This window comes from Ambystoma mexicanum, chromosome 11 (genome assembly GCF_040938575.1).
Source record: "Ambystoma mexicanum isolate Mex_15411 chromosome 11, UKY_AmexF1_1, whole genome shotgun sequence".
Taxonomy (NCBI): Eukaryota; Metazoa; Chordata; class Amphibia; order Caudata; family Ambystomatidae; genus Ambystoma; species Ambystoma mexicanum.
This window is the reverse complement of record NC_090934.1, coordinates 97,730,049-97,748,623: the sequence shown is the minus strand read 5'-3', so window position 1 is coordinate 97,748,623 and position 18,575 is coordinate 97,730,049. Positions and strand designations below refer to the sequence as shown.

At 49.7% G+C, this 18,575-nt stretch overlaps 1 protein-coding gene across 4 annotated transcripts in view; it reads right to left on the bottom strand.

The window, feature by feature from the left end:
- Positions 1-14,087, bottom strand: part of MAP7D1 (MAP7 domain containing 1) — a 382,583-nt gene extending 368,496 nt beyond the window's left edge. For 3 of the 4 annotated variants that reach the window (XM_069622618.1, XM_069622619.1, XM_069622621.1), the window contains exon 1: positions 13,685-13,899. In XM_069622618.1, the coding sequence (XP_069478719.1) occupies positions 13,685-13,751 (67 nt within the window). In that variant the 5' untranslated portion in view covers positions 13,752-13,899. Of the gene's footprint in view, positions 1-13,684 lie in introns of all 4 variants that reach the window. The other variant, XM_069622620.1, reaches the window with a different exon arrangement.
- Between the last annotated feature and the right edge of the window lie 4,488 nt (positions 14,088-18,575).

Here is an 18,575-nt window from a genome sequence, read left to right as displayed (position 1 = left end):
CCACACACTTACGGACTGCTGTAAGAATGAGATGCCTCCTGACCCACACCCCCTACCCTTCCAATCACCCACCCTGACATGCAAGTACCACCCCACATCACGATTGCAATTGCCTAAAACATGTATGCAGGTACCAACAATGACATGCTTTACGTTAGTAATTGCAGGGCCTTTGCTCACAGCAAAGTCCAGGCACGGTTTAACGTCTGTGTCCTGTTCTGTCCGGACTGGCCACAGCTCTGTAGATCAGCCAGGTCGAGTAAACATAGCTCAACATTTAGGGGGCGCTAGAGCGATCCATCTGCTCAATGGTGTTGCGCCACTGACAGTAGGAACATGGGCCGCCACAATTGCATGGCGGCATGGGATTGGTGGCGGCCCATGGGAGCGGTGCTGGCATAAAGTAAATAAATGCAGCCCCGGTAGGGTGACCAGGAGTCTCAGTTTTGCCGGAACTGTCCCAGGTTTTTGGCGCTCTGTCCCCACCCTTTCTTAAGATGAGGTTTCCATTGGAAACTGCAGAGGTTCCGGTTTTTTGTAGTAGGTCTATTCTGCTGGCAGGCTGCATTTCACGACTTAAATGAACAGTAACACTTAAACGCCCTCCTCCAACCTTTACTTAAGTGTAGTACCTCGACGGCCACTTTCAAGAGTTAGTCCTACCTTTATGTCCGTCAACCTCAACCGGTGTTTTTACATCTGGTCACCCTAAGCCCCAGGTTGCCTCCTGGAACATGGGCCCCCATTTATTTTATTTGCTTTTTATGCATGGATTTCAATGTTTCCCACACCTCTGCAGTCCCCTCTCCTCAGACTGCAGCGTGAGCAAAATGAAAACGCACCATCAGGAAATAAAATGGGGGCCCAGGAGCTGGGGCAGGAAGTGAGAAAGGCATGGGAGGACGGGACAGGAAATGTGTGGTTGGGCTCGGCCCGCAGCATAGGCTGCATTTTCTTTTCTTTAGCTATTGCACTTCCGTTCTCTTCCGGTTAGGTGGGCAGCCACGGTGGGGCACCTACTGGACCCATGGTGTCGGGGGGGTAGCAGCCCTAAAGAGTCATCACGCAGCATGAAAGCCCATTAACCGCGTGGTTAACGGGCTTTCAAGCTGCAGGATTCCCCTTTACTCAGAAACAATAGGAGAACCGGGCCCTCCAGTCCTCCTCCTGTTTGAGTATAGTTATCACGCAGCAGGCAGCCCTTTCACTGAAGGAGCCCATGGTTTTTAACCACGTATTTCCTAAAATTAAATGGTGCCTGCCAGGGGAGTTGCTAGGTCTGGAAAAGACCCGGGGCTAAGCTGATGTCAGAACTGTTGGGACTGGGGGCTAGCTAGTCTTTTGGCTGTAGCTCCTGAGATTCTATCCGGGGCTACAACCAAAACATCAGGGGCTATAGCCCCCTTAGCAACGGTTTGAGAACTGGAGCGCACCCGTGTCACACCTTTGGTGCCCCCAGCAACTCCTTTTGTGGGTTGAGGGCACCAAAGGTAAAAATGCCAGTGTGCCCCAGATCCCCTGCTTACACCAGCCCCCCCGGGCCTTAGGCGAGTGGCTTTCGCTAGGGGCATTATCCGAGTACACATACTTAGATTGCTTTGTGCCCAGTCGACAATAGTCCAGTGCCACGTCACTCTTGAGCGCCAATGTTCACAGTGGTCGTTATGGATTGTAAATAGAAGCAGGCTTTCTGAAATTGCCATGGCTCCACTGTACAAGAAACAGTGGGATTCCAGCACACACCGAAACACCGAATGCACCTCCCTGGTTAAAAAGGCTTTGTTACTCAAACAGTTTGGGCTGTAGCATAGGCATGGGAAAGGCACTTACTGAATACTTCACACACAAGCCAAAACCGTTGGCGTCACCAATGCAGGTTTTTAACAGGACTTCAGTAAAGGGCATGCATAGTGCTTATATCGAGTGGCTGAAGGCAGACCTGGTTAAGACACTTTTATTACACAAGTAGCGTGTTCACAGATCCATTTAAGTCATTAACTCTCAGAAGACCGCTTTGAAAAAACACTGGCAGGCACTCCGAGATCCCATGAGGATGATTTTTTGGGGTGGGGAAGGGTAGGAATGGCCACGAGAATTAGCGTGGCCATAGCAGGGGGGCAAATAACCAAACCCCTTCAAGCTTTATGTCCCTTCTCATGTGCCATTTCACCCCATCTGTACTCTAATGCAATTGTTTCAGCGTGTTGGTGGGATAAAAGCAAAATAAAATATTTAAAAAAAAAAAAAAAAAAAAAAAAATGTAACATGAGCAAACTGACGCAGACCTTTATTCTCCTCCACCAAGAACAACCCAACTCGTAAAACGCAAGAGAACTTCATTGGGCAAGAAAACTAAGCAGAGTCAGCAACAAGAGCCATGTGACCGGCTAAAAGCGGTTCTATTGACTTTACTGCAGAGGGTGGAGTTGCCCAGCATTTCCAAAAAGTCTCCGATGGCTATGGCCGAGCGTCCTGCAAGAGTCCACATGTGGCGGCAGTGCAAGCTGGGAGGCCGGCCAGCCATGCTTACCCACAGCGCCCCTGTAATTTCTCACCACAAGCCTGGCTCCTAGGATAGGGTGAACAGATTTTCAAAACGAAAAACTGGGACGATCAACATAGAAGAGAGACTACTCCATTGCAGCCCACCAATTACCACCCATCCCCCCCAACACGCCCCCACAACCACCACCTAATCATATTTCCAGCACTTTTCCTTTCTATAAAGTGTATATTATCTCATTTGTGCAGTTTTGTCTGTGAATCGTGGCATGTTCATTCAAAACAAGAGTATGCTCTCATTGATATTACATGGCTTGCTGTACAACTATTTCCAAGCCAGTCTCTGTGGCACAGACAGTAAGTGTTGTGACTTGTACCTGAAAGGTTGGAGTTCTATCCAATCCTCAAGGTTGGGGTTCTTTCCAATCCTCCAACTTCAAAATTCAGAATTACCGTAGCCACCCAACCATGCAAACGGAAGTCTGGTCACCCTATCCTAGGACCCTACAGAGTACATGGCGCAGTTATTTTTACGCCAAAACTTGTGTGCTTTGTCCTATGGTTTAGACTACATGGTGCCAGCTTTTGTTACACTTTTCCTTCATAAAATAAGAATATTGACAATATCAAGCGTCTGCAACCTGCAGCACTCCAGATGTTTTGGACTACAACTCCCATGATACTACACCATGGACTATGAAGGCTAGGGCTGATAAGATATGGCATTTGTAACGTGCCTGTACACAAGTGTTTCTAGGCGCGACATGACGCGTTGAAAGCTATGCTAAAAACATCTGGAGAGCCAAATTTTGAAAACCCCAGAATTATACAAATGAAGGAGAAGTGTCAGGTGTGCGTGTGTGGCCCTCACCAAATTGTCCCTTTGCACCACTGTCTGTTTTCCACGACATTTGACCAACCAGCACACGGAGGAAGAGACCTTGAAAACGAACCCGCTAGTCTGGAACAGGTAGGTGTGTGGGGTTTCCCCAGGAATGCCCAATGCCTAAGGTAAAAAGGGGGCAACTGACCTTATTGTTTAGCATCAACGGGGTCAGGAATATCATTTTGCCCGTGTAAAAATCCTGAAAGTTTGGATGAAGAAATCCACACAAGCTCCATAGTTGACCTTTTTGGAGCCTTGCGTAAGAGTTTTGTTCCAAGCTGCTGTTTCTACGAAAAGCCATCAGGATGGCACTGCAAGAGTTAGAAAGCGCCCCAGCGGCTCTTGCAGGGGGGGCTCGCAGCTGCCAAATCCTTTATTTATATAGCACTTGTGCACAGGTGAAGTGCTTCAAAGCGGGAAGTTTACTGTATCATTCTTAGGCCTTGAAGATTCCGAACGATCGAAACATAAAAACCAGCATACTAGGCACAAAGTCATTTCTCTCAGTGCAAGGCCATGAAGTAGTAGAGTTGAGACCAAGCTTGGAAGTGAAGGGTGCGAAAAACTGGCGTGGGGGCAGGGGACAGGCTAGACGAACTAACTGGTCCTAGTACATTTAGGTCATGCATATGTACAGGCAGAGGTGCAGAGAAAAAGGGGGAGGCAGACAAAGTCACGTCATGCAGGGCCCTAGGTTAAGTGCAGAGAGGATGCCCGCTCAAGGAGCGCAAGCTGAAAGTGCAGTAATGTTGAGCATAGTGCAGCGGCCCGGAGACAAGTGCAAAAGATTATTCACACTGTCCGTTTCCAGGAAAGTACCTCAATGAGCAGCTGGTGTGGCTGCAGAAGAGACTGAACAGCAGCTCTCGAGTGTTAATGTTAATCGTTTGATGGGAAAATGTTGTACATGCCTCTGTCAAACCTGGAAAGCCATAGGACATTTTATGGAGAGCTCAAGTTCTCCACTTTAAGTGTGAAATAATCAACTATACCTAACCTTTAGGTTCTTCTGGTCCATTGTGTAACTCCATCAGGTACCTATGCGTACAGGAACACTGAAAAGGTCAGGATTTACAGAAAATGGCTTTTAGAGCTATTTTTCTTGGGGCGCAGCTCCTAACGCTCAACGGGACGCCGATCGCCCCCCACCTTATGACAGAGCCAAGCCAGTCCAATGAAAACACTGAGCACTTCCTCAGCTGCTGCCGACACTCGGCAGCCGACTCCAACTGCACCTCACATTGGCATTCAATACAGAACCCCAGCCAGGCATGATCAATGGGCGATGCAAGGCATGGGGAATGTTGCTTCCGCAAGGCACATTAGTGATGCATGCTGGGGAATGTGCATGAGTGGCTCCCTCGTGCATGCCAGGAACTAGAAAGCCTGGAGGGCCATCATGGCGGCATCTTGGGTCCCGGGCTGCAGGTAAGGAAGAAGAAAGTTCTGTATGCAAGGGTTTAGGCCTGCATGAGTGCATGTGTGAAAGATTCCACAGTCAGTGGTGTGTGTATTTTGGAGTTTATGTGCAAGTATGTTTGGGTGCAGATGTGAATGAGAGGGCATGTATGGTGCATGATGTTTGTGTGTGCCTGCCCGGCTGGGCAGCAGGACCCTGTTTGGGGGAAGGGTGGGGGGCGAGGGGGAAATGGTCCAGTGGAAGCCAGCATGGACACGTTTTCTTCCATGGTTTGCTTTGAGCTCCCTCACTATGCCCAGTCACTCCAACATATTAGGGTGACCAGACGTCCCGGTTTTGCTGAGACTGTCCCAGAATTGGGTACTCCGTCCTGCTCTCTGAAGATTCTGTTTTCATTGGAAAAATGCAGTAGTCCCGGTTTTTGGTAGTAAGTCTTCATAGCTGGCAGCCAGAAGGCACAATCTCGTACCGAAGAAATGCTGCGTTTTACGAATTGAGATAGTGGTAGTTTGTGATAAATCAATTATAATGTGTTTATTCCAACAGTAACACTTCAACCTCCTCCAACCGCTACTGAAGTGTAGTGCCTTGACAGCCACAATCAAGAGTTAGTCCTACTTTTATTTTAGTTGCCCTGTCCAGGTTTTTTTACTTTTTAAATCTGGTCACTCTGCCACATATTATTAAGGGGCAAGGATTATGTCCCTCCAATTAAAACATGCATTTTCCCGCATATCGAGAGCGTTACAGAAGCAGTGATTTTAGGTGAGAAATTCGGGCCGTGGTTTGCCCGCATTATTAGTCGTTAGTATTCCGATATTGATCCGATGCTTGCCATGTCGATTACTGTTGTGTGGCTGAAGCAAAACATGTACCTCTCCTAACCAGGCGGCTTCATCCCATGGCGTCCGGTACACACCTGGGGATATCCAGAGACCCTGTGCACCACGCAGGTATATCTTAGAATACTGGTAGGACCGCCACTGCGCTTTCGCGATATTAACTACTAAGCTACAACAAAAAATATATATATATGCCCGAGGGCTCCTTTAGACCCAGTTAAAGAATCACAGGCATTATCCAACTGCTTCATTTATTTGTGCATTTGTAAAGCACCCTAAGCCCCGAGGCGTCAAGGTGCCGATACAGGTCAGGTTGCAAAAGACAGTGCAGGCATAGAATGCTTACCACAGCGTGGCAAATACAGACGGTGGTTACAGTTAAGAGAAAAGCAGTATTTTAGCACTTTCCAGAAGGTCTGCTAGGATTGTTCAGACCTCAGTGAGTTTTGGAGAAGGTTCCAATGTTTGGCTGCCATGGCAGGGAAAGCGGATCCACGAGTTCTAGTCCATTTGAGGGCTGGGTGATGCGGTGAGCATACGCTGCCCTAGTGGGTCTGGTCGACAACAATTTGGTGAATTTTGTAGATAGGTAGGGCGGGCAGTGCATGATTGTACAGGCATTTGTGCATGATGGACAGTGTCTTGAAGAAACTTCGTTCGTTCATGGATTGGGAGCCAGCGGGCAGCTTTTCTTGCTGCAGAGAGGTGTTCATTTTAGGGATAATCAGTGCGGCTCCTGTAGCTTTGTTTTGGATAACAAGCATTTTTCGAATGTTCTGCTCAGATGTGCCAACAAAAAGGGCGTTGCAATAGTCAAGCTTTGAACCTACAGTAGCTCGGGCTACGGTGAGACAGCTGTCGGGGGAGAGGAAAGGTCAGGAGGAGTCGATTAATTTGGTGGAATAGGCTGCGGACGAGGCAACGCCACCTTGTCGTGTGAGAGATCATGTGGGCAGGTATACTCCCAGTGTTTTCACATAGGGTGAGACAGGGATTTGGAAGCCATCGATGGAAGAGGAGTTATAGGGGGGGGGTCAAGTTTTTTGATCACAGATGGGGGACCAACCAGAAGTAGCTCTGTTTTGTCGTTGGTGTGGCCATCAAGATTGGATGGTCAGGTATACATAGTTTAGAGTGGTGGACTCGTCAAGGTAGTCGCCAGCGAGGTGGGGTGGAGCGCTGGAAGAGTAAGATTTGTGTTTCATCCCCATAGTTTGGATATGTAGCAGCACCGCCCACTTTCCTGCCAGCATGTACTCCAGTATCTTTTCTGACACATGCGCTTCGTGCTGTGCCGCTATGCTAAATACAATTGTTATGCTATGCCATGTTTGAATGCGTGGCTTTCGTCGCTACACAAGGCCTTGTTTTAAGGATCTGGCATGTTATGCCAGCTCTCCTTATTCTAGGTTATCTTGTTAGACTAGGTGGTCACATCAGGTCATGCCGCTAGGTCTAAACCCCTTCTGGCAAGGGAATCAATGCTTAGTGATCATTGGTGGCACAAAGCAAACCACAAAACAGCCAAACAATAAAATGGCATGAGCATCCAAGAGCAGCCATAGTGATACTGACTCAACGTGCTCCTTACTAGTATTTATCTGGGCATGAGCGCTTGCTCTATCCTCCACCTGCCGGCCCAGCCCCACCAACACCTGCAGAACCACTTTATAGAGCCCCATAATTTCCAGACGGGGAGTATGAACCATTTCTAATTATCGTCCAGGTGCCTGCCCTGTACCACCAGAGGTGGTTCCTCTCCTTCCAAGACTCACTACCCCCGCCGCCTTGTGGCTTTACCTCCTCTGCAGGTCCTGGCAGAGGACAGTGCGCATGCCACGCGGATGACTAGATTGACACACACTCAGATCTCCTAGGATGATCACACGCCAGATCATTGAGACTTGCCCGATGATCATGCCTTTCGTTTCAGCAACGCCATACCATGTTGCAAGCCACCGGGCACACCCAAAAGTAATTTTCCCCTCCCCTCAGTTTCCCACATGCACAGCGCACTTTTCTTACTTGCCAAGAGTCATTTATCACTTGACATTGGATAGTGACGAGTGTAAAATGTAAGGCCTGCAGCAAGGATTTATTAATCAGCATCACCCAAAAGGCACACCAGTCTGTCTCAAAAGCGTTGAGAGACAGGTATCATCCATAGCCTCAGCCCCTCCCCGAGGTCAATACTGCACAGGTGAGAAACGTTACTCACCAAGATAACCGGACCGCCCTTATCCCAGGCAGCTACAGCAGATGGACACGATCCAAGCTGAAGAGGCACGAGTAAAACCAAGCTAACGTTATGCCAATACATGTGCATGCATTAGACACATAGCAAATGTGCCCTCAACATGAAGAACGTGAACACTAAGTAAATGCATTTATACATAAAAATTAATATAGCATCCACAAGACATGAAGAATATTAGCATTAGCAATATATTAGCTGAATGCAACATGAACGCCACGCGAATATAGCTCACTAACATAGAAACGCAACTGTAACAGGCAGCCATCCTGTCCAAAATGGAAGCCACAACATGCTTCTAAGTAACCGAAAGGCCTCAAGGCTTCATGAGAACTCAAAATGCTGACATAACAAAATAAATAAAGATCCGTACAGCACCAAAACAGTAGCTAGCAAACCAAGCCAAGGTTACCATGAATAAGGTGGGGGATAGGAACGGCAGAGAGAAAACACAATATAACGATTCCCAAGACGGAAGCCATATATTCTTAGATAAAGAATACAGCCAGCCATTGTAAGTCAGTGCAGGACAATTAGAAGCCCACAGTCTTCCTGAAGAATAGCTCAAGAGTGTCCCCAGTGGTAAGAAAAACCACAGCACTTGCGGCAATATTACCTAAAATATTAATAAATGCATGGTGAAAGTCATTTCTCACATGTGACCAATAATTGAAAAACACTGTATTCATTAGCCAGGAACGCAGATAAACACCTGCCTTACTCCCCACACATATCCCCAGACACGAGATGCAACACAGGCTAAATATAAACAGACCACCCTGGCTCATAGCCTGGGAATGAGGGATGGGATCTTCTTTAACTGAAAGGAAAGCAGTCTGTGGACCTCTCTCTCCCCCAGCTCCCGTTAGGTTCTTGCCTTGACCACTTAGGTGGCCAAGGTTGAACCATAACAGGCCAACCAATCAGAATCCTTAATGTTAGTCCACCCATTACGTATTATGTTAACAATATTTGTACCGCGCACCGTCACTACTGAAGTGGTTGCCGGGCGCTCACAAATAGTTAATTGTTGAGATGTCGTCTTTTTACGGTTATCAATTCAGAGGTGGTCTCAGGAGGAGCCATCAGACAAGCATTATCCAATCAGAACTTTAAACCCTATAGAATGCATATGCTGTCACCACTATTAACCAAACCCTGCACGGCATAGGTTCTGGTAACTAGTAGGACATCCATTATGATGAATAGTGAATATATCTCTAGTTTATAATGAGCATATCGAAACTGCAGTGGTTCTGGTTTTTTGTAGTAGGTCTATTCTGCTGGCAGGCTGCATTTCACGACTTAATGTGATAAAATAAACACATATTGTAATTAATTTAATAGTAACACTTAAACGCCCTCCTCCAACCTTTACTGAAGTGTAGCTCCATGATTTTGTTATGCTTATATGATGTCCCTGCTTTCTTTGGGAACATAAAGCTGGGTTTTGCCTCGCACTTTGTCTATTTCCGTTAAAGAGCTCGGTTTGATCTGGCTCCAGATCCTCTGTGTAATTGGGGACTTCCCGGGCAGTCTTAACACCAGTTTCCCCTTAGGCCCAACTATTGGATTCAAACAAGCAGTCTATAAAAATGCTTTACCTCTCCAAGTGTAATAATGTTACCCCTTTATTGGTTACCTGAAAGCAACACAAGTGTCTCCTGAAAAAGACCACCCTTCCCCTGTAGAATGCTATTCCTTTAATCCTGCTGAACCGGTCCACAAATATGGAAATCGTCCCCGGTATTCCCCACAAATTAAATTGAAAAAAAAGAAAAAAGAAAAAAAATCAAACACAAAAACGTAGTATATAAGTGGCCCTGCATCCTTAGCATTATGAGAACACAATATTATTCATGAATTTGTAACAGTGCTAATTTGTTATCGACGCATGTTTCACTTTCAAGCAATCTGCAGAGGATTCTGGCTGTGTTGGGCACAATTTAAACAAATTGGAGTAATGATCACCACACTGTGATGAATGGTGACCAGCTTAGCCCCCTCGCCCCCCATTCCAACCCCACCCCCGTTGTCACGCGAGGGCAGTCATTTTAGAAAGGATCGCGGCCATCTGCAGCAACTGTTAAAAAGTTGCAAGAATAGATTGTTGGTAGAAGGCCGCCATTGTTCTGCTGATACCACATCCGGTTTGAACGTCAACACAGACGCACACACATTGTATCACTGTAGAAAGCAAAGTGAAATTACGAGGGAGTGCGACAGAAGAGGAACACAGGGAGAATGGAAAAAAAAAGGACAGAGCCAAAGTTGGCATGGGGCGGGGCTTAAAATGTTGCTACTGTACTTGGTGGCCCACAGGGAGGGGGCCTTTTCAAATAACTTCAGTTTCTGGTCTTTGGGCCAGGCTTTGGTCTGCGCTGGGTTCCAACGATGCAGTGCTCTTCAGCAGTGGCCCAGCTTGGGGGACCCCAAGACACGGTGGATGACAGGCCATATTGGGTCGACGGTTCAGTATGACTCAGGGGACAGACTGACCTTTGGCTTCGAGCAGGCTTGGTTGGCTCAACATGGTACTGCAGTGGTCTGTAGCTCGAAGAAGCCAGTAACCAGACACGAGGGGTCGAATTGGGGACCCTACGAGACTTGGCAGGTCACAGATATGGAGACAATGAAACTTGGGCATGGAGTTGCAGCTTGGACAGCAGCAAAAGGTGCCGCAACTGACATTGAGGCGGTTTGGAGATGGAGGGAGCACCAGGAGTTTCTGGAAGATCCAGTCCAGGATCTCACGGGCAAGGCGAGTCCTTGCGTATGCCCTTCCAAACAAGAAAGAGCACTTGATATGATAGGTAATTTATAACGTGCTTCATACCTAGCGCGGACCTGGGGATTGGAACCTGTGGTGCTCCATGTCTTCTTGCTTCCAAGGCGAGCACGTTGCCCCTGAGCTAACCTCCTGAGACACTCGATAGGTTCTATTGCCTCCAGTGAGCAGGGTCCTGGGTACCAGTGGCTCAGTTGCAGTAGGCCTTGTCCAGGCAGCCATCACAATACCCCCATGGGATGATTAGGGAGAAGAGATTTCCTCTTCCTATGCAGTTTGGAATAGGATGCATCCCCAACAGAGTTCCAGCCGCATCCTCTTGAAGCCGAAAAAATTAATCCCCACTCCCCCTCCACCCCCCCGTTTATATAGGCAAAAGTCTCGGGAGGATAGCTCAGTGGATACATGCTCACCTTGGAAGCAAGACAACATGGAGCAACACAGGTTCATTCCCTGGGTCCGCGCTTTGAAATCTCTGGGTATTATGCGCGTTATAAATAACCTATCGTATCAAAAGGGTACACCGGATTGGTACAGAGCAAGCCTGTTGTCAAGGGCCCAATCCAGGCTGCTGTAACAAGTGTCATTTTGCATGCTGATGTGGTACCCAGACTGCCTTGTCTGCAGGAAGCAGGGGGAAGAGGAGAAGCGGAAATGTTGGGAAACCCTAATACAAGCAGCGGAGACCAGTCTGTGGTCTGGCCCTCTCCTCGGGTTGCTCTAACCCAGTGCCCTTTCCTTTATCTGCCTACTTTAAATTGGACCTCAGTCATCAGCACCCTACTGTGATATGTACGGGCTATCTTTGAAGCACCCGTTTAAAGGGTGACGTCCCAGGGTGATTCCTGATCCCTGGAGGAATGTAACCGGGTGGGAATCAAACTAAGCTCGGCGCCACATGTTTGTTGTGGGGACAAGCAGGCCAGACAGCTAATAGACACCTTGTCATTAATGAGTCACTGCTCACCAAGAGCACAATAATATGAAATCCAAATGCTTGTGGCTGTACAACTAATCTCAAAAGCCACCATGTCACAACCAGACGTGCCTTACATCTGGATAGTAACTGCCACCAGGCAGTTTGGGTTACACAACTAATATTCTGAACCAGAAGTGCAGGTTAAAGAAGTCACTTCTGCCTGTGTGAAGCAAGTGTTCCAGTAGTTCTGTACGGGGATGCACATGTGACCTTTGAACCCGCTCTGCTGTCATTACAGGGGATGCCAGGAGACAGTCCCAGTAAGGTACATGTGCATTTATGAACGTGGGATCTGATTAGCAGACCTCACCCTCACAAACAGAATTCCTGCATAATTTTATTACCAAAAAAATAAATGCCCTGCTGTCCCACCCGCATTAGATGGCATTCTTTCACAGTCAGGCTTTCTCCAATTTCTTGTTGGCCGCCACCTCCAACAGCGTGGAGGAGCGGGCCGCCACCTCCTCCAACAGCATGGGAGTGTGGAGGAGCGGGCCGCCACCTCCTCCAACAGCATGGAAGTGTGGAGGAGCGGGCCGCCACCTCCTCCAACATCGTGTACTTATAAGTAAGTGGGGGAGAGAAGACAGCCACCCCCACACCCTCCAACAGCAAAAGCAGTTGGGTGTAGGGGAGAGAGAGAGAGAGACCTCAGTCCGCCAACAGCAGGCGTAGGGGCAGTACTCTTCCCAGCAGCAAGGGGCGGGGAGTAGGGCTCCTCTCACAGCACACTGCTGTTTGGGGTGCAAGGCTCCACCAGACAAAGCCAGGGAGGAGAGGGCAAGGATCCTCCAGACAACAAAGTGGTGGTGTGGGGGTGGTAAGGCTACCACAGAAAAGAACAAAGTGGTGGGGTGTGGCAAAACTATTCCAGAAAACAATAAAGGGGGGGGGGGGTAAGACTCCAGACGGGGAGGAGTGGGGGTTGCTCCTCCAAACAACAACTAAGTGGACGAAGTGGGGTGGCACGGCTCATCGGTGGCATGGGATGAGCAAGGCCCCACCCAGAGAGCATAGTGTCCTGTTGGGGGTGGCGGGTTCTTCTCGGTAGCAGAGTGGGAGGTAATGACCTCATTCCCAGCGAGGGGCTCCGGGGGCCTCTCGTGTCGTCGAGACCTCCTGAGGCAGCGGGTAGTTGAGGCTTCTCCTGCAATGCAAAGGGGGGGTGGCGGGGAGGCACGTTCTCTGACCAGCTTCAGGCACGCAGGAATGCAGCGGCTCCCGCCAGCTGCATGGGGGATATTTCGGGTGAGGGTGTGCGGAGGTTGGGGGTCAGGCAAGAGACCGAGGTATGTTGCGATGGGAAGGGGAGACAGCGTCGACTTGAGGGCTCGATCGATTTTAGAGAAAGTAACTGGTCCGTGTAAGGGGGGGGGGGCGCGAGTGGTGGATAGTCACCTTGATAACGGGGTTTCAGGGGTCAAGGCCTACAAAAAAAAAAAAAAAGTGGGGGGACTCCGTCCACTCGCGTGTACCCTCGACTTGAGCCGGGGTGATCGGAAGATAAAGAACACAGCAACTTTTCTCCAAGCCGGCCAAATACCGCACACACAGTGGCGGCAGGCGTTCTCCCTTTCCAGCTTCCAAGCCTGGACGTCGTCCTATGCCCCCGCCCACCCCCAATCCGCCAAGGAGGTCACGGAAGGGGCACCCACCGGCCCTTTAACGCCGAGAAGACACGGCTACATAGCAAGGGGCGCAACATCAGCAAAGCAACGCACCGACTGACATGTTACACATGGCTCAACCATATACCACCCACACAGCACCACAAAAGCCCTCACCCCACTCAATAACCCATCCAGTGAAACACTTGCTATCTGGTGGAGAGGAGGGGGGGGGGGGGCTGGGGTTACTAGGGTGTGAACGCGGGTCTCACCCCCTCTAAGCAACAAAGGCTTCCTGTCTGCAATGCAACAGCCTGCACTGCAAAATGCCCAGCCGCACCCCCCATACCAGTCGCCACACAAGCAAAGTGCACTACCCCCCGCCCCCCAGGATAACCCCGCTTACCTCCTGCCACCTGCTGGAGCCCCTCGTCTCCTTGCTGTCCCGTTGACCCTCCATGCAGGCCCTCCATGCTTCCTGGGACCCCACAGCACTGCAGGGGGGCGGGGGGTGCCTCTTCCGTTCTCAGTCTGCCCACTTGGGTAGAAACCGCATCCCTCCCCTCCCCAAAAAAAAAAGAAGAGAGAAAAAAACGAGAACAGGAGTTTAAGGCTCAGGCGGATCCGGGAGCCCCCATCGCCCCGAAAAGAAATCCAGGAGTCCACCCCCAAAATAGGGCTACAAATCCAGTGTAATGGTGTAGAAGGTGAGGGGTTTAAAGGGGCGTCTTGGTTCCTGGGGCCCACGAATCTCCCCCTGTATTCGGTATTCTTTTCTCCCCTGGTCCCCAGCTCCAGGGAGGGTCTGTGTCAGCACCGATTGAGAATCACAGAGAGGCAGTTAAAAAAAAAAAAAAAACCTCTTTCACATCAGCAGCTGATGAGCTGCTATTGTAACGCACTGGCCCGGCCTCTAGAGCTGGGAGATACCATTGCTACTGGGAGGGGTGCTAGGGATTCACGGCAGCCCAGAATGCTAGCCTGGCGCTAGGGACCCTCCCGAGAACGCGTGGGAGGCGGGTGAGAGGGAGCGGTAGCTTCGGGGAGGAGGAGGGCTGGGGTTTAGAGCCTGGGCGGTGTGGGTAAACGGAGGCTCGGCTCTTCTCCCCCCCCCCTGTTCTGCAACCACTTGGCATCTCCCTTGAGCAAGTTGAGACTATCTAGGGAAACTCGGATTCCTCTGGCTGGGAACACAGGTGGTGAGTCACTCAGGCTCAGAGCAGGCAGCCCTGTCCGAAGATACAGCCCTCACAGTGGGAGGGAGAAGGGGGCAGGGTCACTGAGGATGCAGGCCTCGTGTCAGAAGCCAGGGCTTGTCATTCAGGGAGCAGGCATGCTAACACAGGCTAGGATGGCCCCTGGATATGAAGGCCTCATAGCAAGGGCCAGGGGTGGCCCATGAGGGTATAGAAGTAATAACATGGGTCGTGAGTGAGGATACAAACATCGTCCGGTAGAAGTGATGCCTGAAGGTTGAACTAAGTGCTGACTGTGGGTGCAGATAAAACGGGAGTGGCCATTGAGGAGGCAGAGTTGTTAATGTTAAAGGACATTTGGACCGCACACTATCACCACCGGAGTGGTCCCCTGGCATGAGTAAATAGACTCAGTGGCAGGCTAAATGTGTGGTCACTGAGAATGCAAGCATCATGGCAGGGGGGGGGGTGCCCGAGTATGTGGGGTCCGTAGCAAGACACATGGGGGGGGGGGCCCTGATGACATGGGCACATTTTCAAGAGACAGGGTGTTCACTGAGGGTATGGGCACCTTGGCAAGAGCCGGGGGTGGCCACTGAAGGCACATGCCTCGTACTAAGACACAGGGCTGGTCACTCAGGGTGAAGGCCTCATAGCAGCGGAGAGGGTAGTTGCTGTGGATGCAGGACTCCTAGCCAGAGCCAGAGGTGATGAAGGAGAATGCAAAGGTCATGACATGGGTCAGGTGTGGTCTCTGAGGATGCAGGAACCATAATAGGAGTGGTCTCTGAGGATGCAGGAACCATAAGAGGAGTGGTCTCTGAGGATGCAGGAACCATAAGAGGAGTGGTCTCTGAGGATGCAGGAACCATAACAGGGGTGGTCTCTAAGGCTGCAGGAACCATAACAGGAGTGGGTGGTCACTGGGGAGGCAGAGAACATAGCAGGTGTGGTCCCCGAGGATGCAGGAACCATATCAAGAGTGGTCACTGAGGATGCAGAGAACATAGCAGGGATGGTCTCTGAGGATGCATATATCCCAGCAGGAGAAAGGGGTGGTCACTAAAGATGCAGATATAGCAGGATACAGTGTTGATCACAGAGGATTCAGGCATCACAGCAGGGTGGTCACTGGGTATGCAGTTATCATAGCCTGAGACAGAGGTGGTCACTGAGGATGCAGGGAACATAGCAGGGGTGGTCTATGAGGATGCATATATCCTAGTTTTTACGGCGCTTATACTTCAAGTCAATTGTTTTTCAAAGCACCCACAGGGCAACAGGGAGGGAACCTGGGAACGAAAAGCAAATATAACAATGAAATATAGAGGCGGACCTACTAGGCCTTGTGAGCATTCAGAACGTGCAAGTGGAGAGAGAGATGAGGAGGCGGGGGTGAAGTGCTAGAGAGTGAGCAGCTGTTACGTGACTAGGCGAGAGTGGTCAGCAGCCAATAGATAAGTGCTGGCCTGTGGTGGCATAGGCCAGTGCCAAGGCAAGTGCTGGGAGCGGGCGGAGGCTGACAGCGTTGGGTGTGGGAGGCCAAGACCCAGGAGGACACATAAGAGCCCTGATCACCAATCTCAGCAACTGGGGTTTAGCAAGGGAGGGAGGAAGGTGAGGAGGAGGTGAAAAGGTAGGTCTTAAGGAGCTTCTGGAATTTGAGGAGATCTGGCTCAAGACGAAGAGGGAGGCTGTTCCATAGGTGGGAGCCTGCGGAGGAAAGATCAGCCACCAGCTCGCTGTTTCGGGAAGCGCTTGACACACAGAGAGTTGGTGCCGGAGGAACCTTAAGATCTGGAGGGAGAGTATTTAGTGTGAGCCAGTTGTAGATAGCGTGGTTCCCGGCCCCCGATGCCTTATGGATGATGCAGAGGGATTTGAATTTGATCCTTGTAGCAACCGGGAGCCAATGGAGAGATACTAGGGATGGAGAGATGCGGTCCCTGGGCTTGAGACCAAGGATAAGTCTTGCAGCCCTATTCTCGATTAGCTGGAGGGATTGTGGAGAAGAAGAGCGTAGATTAAGGAAGAGCCTATTGCAGTAATCAAGCCTAGAGAGAACCAGAACTCTAGGGACATTGATCTTCTGGGGGAAAGGGAGGAAAGGAAGAAAGGGTTTGTCACTAAAGATACAGATATAGCAGGATACAGGGGTGGTCACAAAAGTTGCAGGCATCGCAGCAGGGTGGTCCCTGGGTATGCAGATATTTCCTGAGACCTGGCTGGTCACAGAGGATGCAGGCATTACAGCAAGGTGGGCACTGGGTATGCAGATATCATAGCCTGAGACTGGGGTGGTCACTGGGTATGCAGATATCATAGCCTGAGACTGGGGTGGTCACTGGGGGTGCAGGCATCACAGCAGAGTGGTCACTCAGTATTCAGATATCATAGCCTGAGACAGGGGTGGTCGCAGAGGATGCTGGCATCACTGTAGGGTGGTCGCTGCGTATGCAGATATCATAGCCTGAAACAGGGGTGGTCAGAGAGGAGGCAGGCATCACAGCAGGGTGGTCACTCTCAGGGTGGTCACAGAGGATGCAGACATCACAGCTGGGTGGTCACTCGGTATGCAGATATCATAGCCTGAGACAGGGTTGGTCATAGAGGATGCTAGCATCACATGAGGGTGGTCACAAGGTATGCAGATATAGCCTGAAACAGGGGTGACCACAGAGGATGCAGGCATCACAGCAGGGTGGTCACTGTGTAGGCAGATGTCATAACAGGATATATGGGTCACTGATGAAAAAGATATCATAACTGGAGACCGGGGTGGTCACTGAGGATGCACATATAATAGCAGAATACATGGGTGGTCACTGCGGATGTAGATATCATAGCAGAATACATGGGTGGTCACTGCGGATGTAGATATCATAGCAGGGGTGGTCTCGGAGGGAGCAAATATCCTAGCAGGAGAAAGGGGTGGTCTCCCAAGGTGCAGATATCCTGGCTGTAGACAGAGGTGGTCACTAGTGATGCAGATATAGCAGGATACAGGAGTGGTCACAGAGGATGCAGACATCACAGTAGGGGTGATCTCCTAGGGTGCATGTATCCTGGCTGGAAAGAGCAGTGGTCACTGGGGCTGAGGATATCTTAGCTGGTGACAGGGGTAGTCTCTGATGATGGTTATATCATAGCAGAATACATGGGTGGTCACTGCGGATGCAGCCATAGCAGGAAACAGCAGTGGTCACTGGGGATGCAGATATATCAGGATAAAGGGGTGGTTGCTGAGGATGCAGATATAGCAGGATACTGGGTGGTCACTGGGGATGCAGATATAGTAGGATACAGGGGTGGTCACTGAGGATATATATATATAGAAGGATACAGGCGTGGTCACTCTGGAGGGAAATATAGCCTCTGAAGGCCAGAAATAAAGAGACCAGAATCACTTGTGAAAGCCCACAGAAGCATAAGGCCAGCACAGAAATGATGTCGGGCATGAGGTCTATGGAATCAAAAACAGGCCTAAAATCTAAGGAAAGAAAGTGGGCCTAACTCTAAAAAGTGCAAAGATGTGAGCAATGCCTTTCGGGCAGTGGTCGAAGTGAGCGGGAGCGGTGCTCATGCACTTTTATAAATTACCTTTTACAGCTCCTATACTTTTATTTTAATAAGAAACCGCTCCGGAATGGTTTCGTTTTAAAATAAAAGTGTAGGAAGAAGTTGAAACTTGCACTTTCAGTGCACTGCACTGAACGTTCCCTTAAACAGTAGGTGCAAGTGTTTGGGGGTGTGTATTGTTTGTGGGAGGGAGCGTGGTGATGGGGTTTGTGGGGAGTGGGTGCAGGCCAGCAGGGAACATAGCTCCACTACTTCTTTTCGTACACTTTGACCAATGCTTTCGGGAAGGAAAAGAAAGACACGGGCCAATGATGTTTGATTCAATCCATGGAGAGCTGCACTTACACATCCAGAAATCGCAGTGCACTGTATCTTCAATGGGATACCAGAATTGTGCCAAAAGCAGCTGAAGTGAAATGGAGCATGCATGTAAATTAAATAAAAGAATCTAATTTTCGTTTTTTCCCTTTAAAGTGACAGTATATTAAGCGAAATTCCCACTAGACTTTCAAGCTTGGGCAT